This window comes from Piliocolobus tephrosceles, unplaced genomic scaffold, assembly GCF_002776525.5.
Source record: "Piliocolobus tephrosceles isolate RC106 unplaced genomic scaffold, ASM277652v3 unscaffolded_5679, whole genome shotgun sequence".
Lineage (NCBI taxonomy): Eukaryota > Metazoa > Chordata > Mammalia > Primates > Cercopithecidae > Piliocolobus > Piliocolobus tephrosceles.
In genome coordinates this window covers 1-2,778 of record NW_022332806.1, presented here as the reverse complement: position 1 = coordinate 2,778, position 2,778 = coordinate 1, and the positions used below count along the sequence as shown (strand labels likewise).

Sequence of the window (2,778 nt, the reverse complement as noted above, 5' to 3'; positions counted from 1 at the left end):
GGCCTCCCAAAGTGCTGGGATTACAGGCTTGAGCCACCGTGCCCGGCTCAAAGTTTTCATTTAAAGAATCTGTTGATTCTTTTGAATGTTCTACACACATAACTACACCACTGAAAATGATGGTATCAGTTCTGATCTTCTGGCATGCTCCATGCCTGGCCCCCTCTGATGCTTTCTTTACTTTTCTCTTTTCTTTTTTTTTCTTTCTTTCCTTTTATTTCCCTGTATTTCTTTCTTTCTTTGTTTCTTTCCTTTTTTTTTTTCTCCCTCCCTCCCCCCCCCCCCCCCCCTCTCTCTCTCTCTCTCTCTCGGATTACAGGCACGTGCCACCATGCCCGGCTAATTTTTGTATTTTTAGTAGATATGCTATTTCACCGTGTTGCCCAGGCTGGTCTTGAACACCTGGGCTGAAGGGATCTGCCCACCTCGGCCTCCCAAAGAGCCGGGATCACAGGCGTGAGCCACCGTGCCTGGCACCCTCTGATGCTTTCTGATCTCAGTATTAGTTTTCTGATCTTTCTTGCTTCCCCTTATTTCACTGTCCAGGATCCCCAGTACCATGCTGGCCAGAAGTTGCAGGGGAGAAGCTCTCAATATCTCGCACCTAAAAATGCTGCTGCCCCAGGTTTTCTATACATTCCCATTACTAATTAAGGATGCTCCCTTTAATCAGCGGAGGCTACAGGGGAGCCCAATAGCGGCCCGGAGGAGGCCCACCCAGAAAGGGACAGTTGATGACTGAGAGTGGAGGACCCTGGGATCAGGCAGATGCTCTGGTCACTGAGGTGACCCAGGGCTGAAGAAAGACCAGCATGTACAGGTGGGCTGGCATGTGGGGCAAAGCAAGTACCTGGATAAACTTCTCCATGTCTCCCCCAAAGAGTCTCTGGTTATACTGGGAGCTGGGGCGGGGGTGGCGGCTCTTCTGGAATTTTCTCTGTGTGTACTGGGTCCTGCGGTGAACGGGAACTGGCTCTGAGGGGACCGGGCATGGAGAATAGGGTGCCCACCCACCAGCCCAGCCAAGCAGGCCTCTAATTCTCTGAAGGTATTCCACAATCCAGTGCGAAAACTGGGATATTGAGGCCCAGGGAATTGGGCAGCTGAGCTGAGCCCGACAGACAGAAGAGATGGGGGACCATCGCAGGGCCCCAGCTCCTCAGAACACACCAGCCCCTCATGAAGGACTCACCAAGACATCTCCCGCTCCTCCTTGTCACCTGTGGGGTGGGAGAACATTGGTCTGCCTCTCAGGCCAAGGGTCTTCAATGCATCCCAGAGAGAAAGGTGTGGATAAGGGCCAAGGACAGGCAGGAGGGGAGGACCATGGGCTACATAGGATCCTGGGCAGGGGAGAGGCAGGGAAGGGGGCAGCACTGGGCCCACCTCGCTGAAGGGCCTCCTGCAGCTTCTCGTGCTTGGCCTGCAGCTTGGCGAGGATGCTCCGTCCACTCAGATACTCCTGGAGCTTCTAGGCAGCGCCAAGAAGAGCCCAAAATGTTAGCCGTGGCTTGAGCCCCTCCCTCTGCCCCAGCCACGCCCCCACGGGTCCCACCCACCAGCCCAGCCCTCCCCACCGTGAGGTAGAAGGTTTCAGTCTCCTGCTGCTGGCCACGCCTCCGGCCTGCCTGCCGGCTGCCTGGGTCTGAGCTGGTGGACTTGAGGGACTCGGTGGAGGGGCTGGTCTGGAAGGAGTCGAGCACATCCCCGTCATCCGAGGCCACCACCTCCAGCAGGGCCTGCAGTGTCGCCTTCAGTGTCTTGTTCACCTGCAGAGGAGACCGCACAGGGTGGTAAGAGATAGGGGACAGGGATGGAGACAGGAAGTCCAAGTCAGAAGGAAGGGACCAGAGGGAGGCGGGCAGGCAGGGCAGCCACTTCCAACAGCAGGCTGTACAGGCTCCAGGTCCCTGTCTCCCTCTAACCCCCAGTGGGCTGCCCAGACCTCCTCCGTCTCGATGGTCTGTCGGTCCAGGCGGCTCTGGATGTTCTGGGCTCTGGGCACAATCTCGTCCTGCAGCTCCATTTCAACGCAGATCTCAGCCACCTGCAGAGGGTGGCGGCCAGGGGGCTGAGGGCTGTGCTTGGGCAGTAGGTGCCAAGATTCCCGGGGCATAAGGGAAGCAAGCACCCTTTTGTGGCCTGGCGGCCAGACACGGGACCACCAGCCCAGACGCTCAGCTGAAGAATGGCAGAAGTGAACACATGCGTCCAAACCAAGACTTGTCCACAGAGGTTCATGGCAGCACCACTCATCCAACAGACGGATGGCTAAACTCAGCGCAGTCTACCCACAGAATGGAAGAGGATTCAGCCAGGAGAAGGAATGAATCCACTTCTGTAAAGTGTTCAGCCAGGCAAATTCATAGAGACAGGAAGCAGAGGAGTGGGTGCCAGGGGCTGGAGAGGGGAACAGGGAGGAGTGGTGGCTAATGGCTCCTTTAGGGGGTGACAAAAACGTTCTGGAATTGGATGGTGATGGCTGCACAACTCTAAATATACTAAAAACCACTGAACTGCACACTTTACAACGGTGAATTTTACGGTATATGAATCATACCTTAATAAAACTCTTATTTAAAACAGAATGGTGGCCGGGCGCAGTGGCACACACCTGTAATCCTAGCACTTTGGGAGGCTGAGGTGGATGGATTATCTGAGGTCAGGAGTTCGAGACCAGCCTGGCCAACATAGTGAAACCCTGTATCTGCTAAAAATACAAAAAATTAACTGGGCATGGTGGTGTGCATCTGTAGTCCCAGCACTTTGGGAGGCCGA

At 55.2% G+C, this 2,778-nt stretch overlaps 1 protein-coding gene across 1 annotated transcript; it reads right to left on the bottom strand.

The window, feature by feature from the left end:
• Positions 1–450: 450 nt before the first annotated feature.
• LOC111533556 (rho GTPase-activating protein 4-like) lies at positions 451–2,696 on the bottom strand. The gene is made up of 5 exons (XM_023200298.3): positions 1,946–2,696; positions 1,578–1,769; positions 1,387–1,471; positions 1,193–1,220; positions 451–953 (listed from the first exon to the last, which is right to left on the bottom strand). Exons 1-5 carry the CDS (start codon positions 2,114–2,116, stop codon positions 761–763), a joined length of 669 nt encoding a protein of 222 aa, XP_023056066.1. The 5' UTR covers positions 2,117–2,696; the 3' UTR covers positions 451–760.
• Between the last annotated feature and the right edge of the window lie 82 nt (positions 2,697–2,778).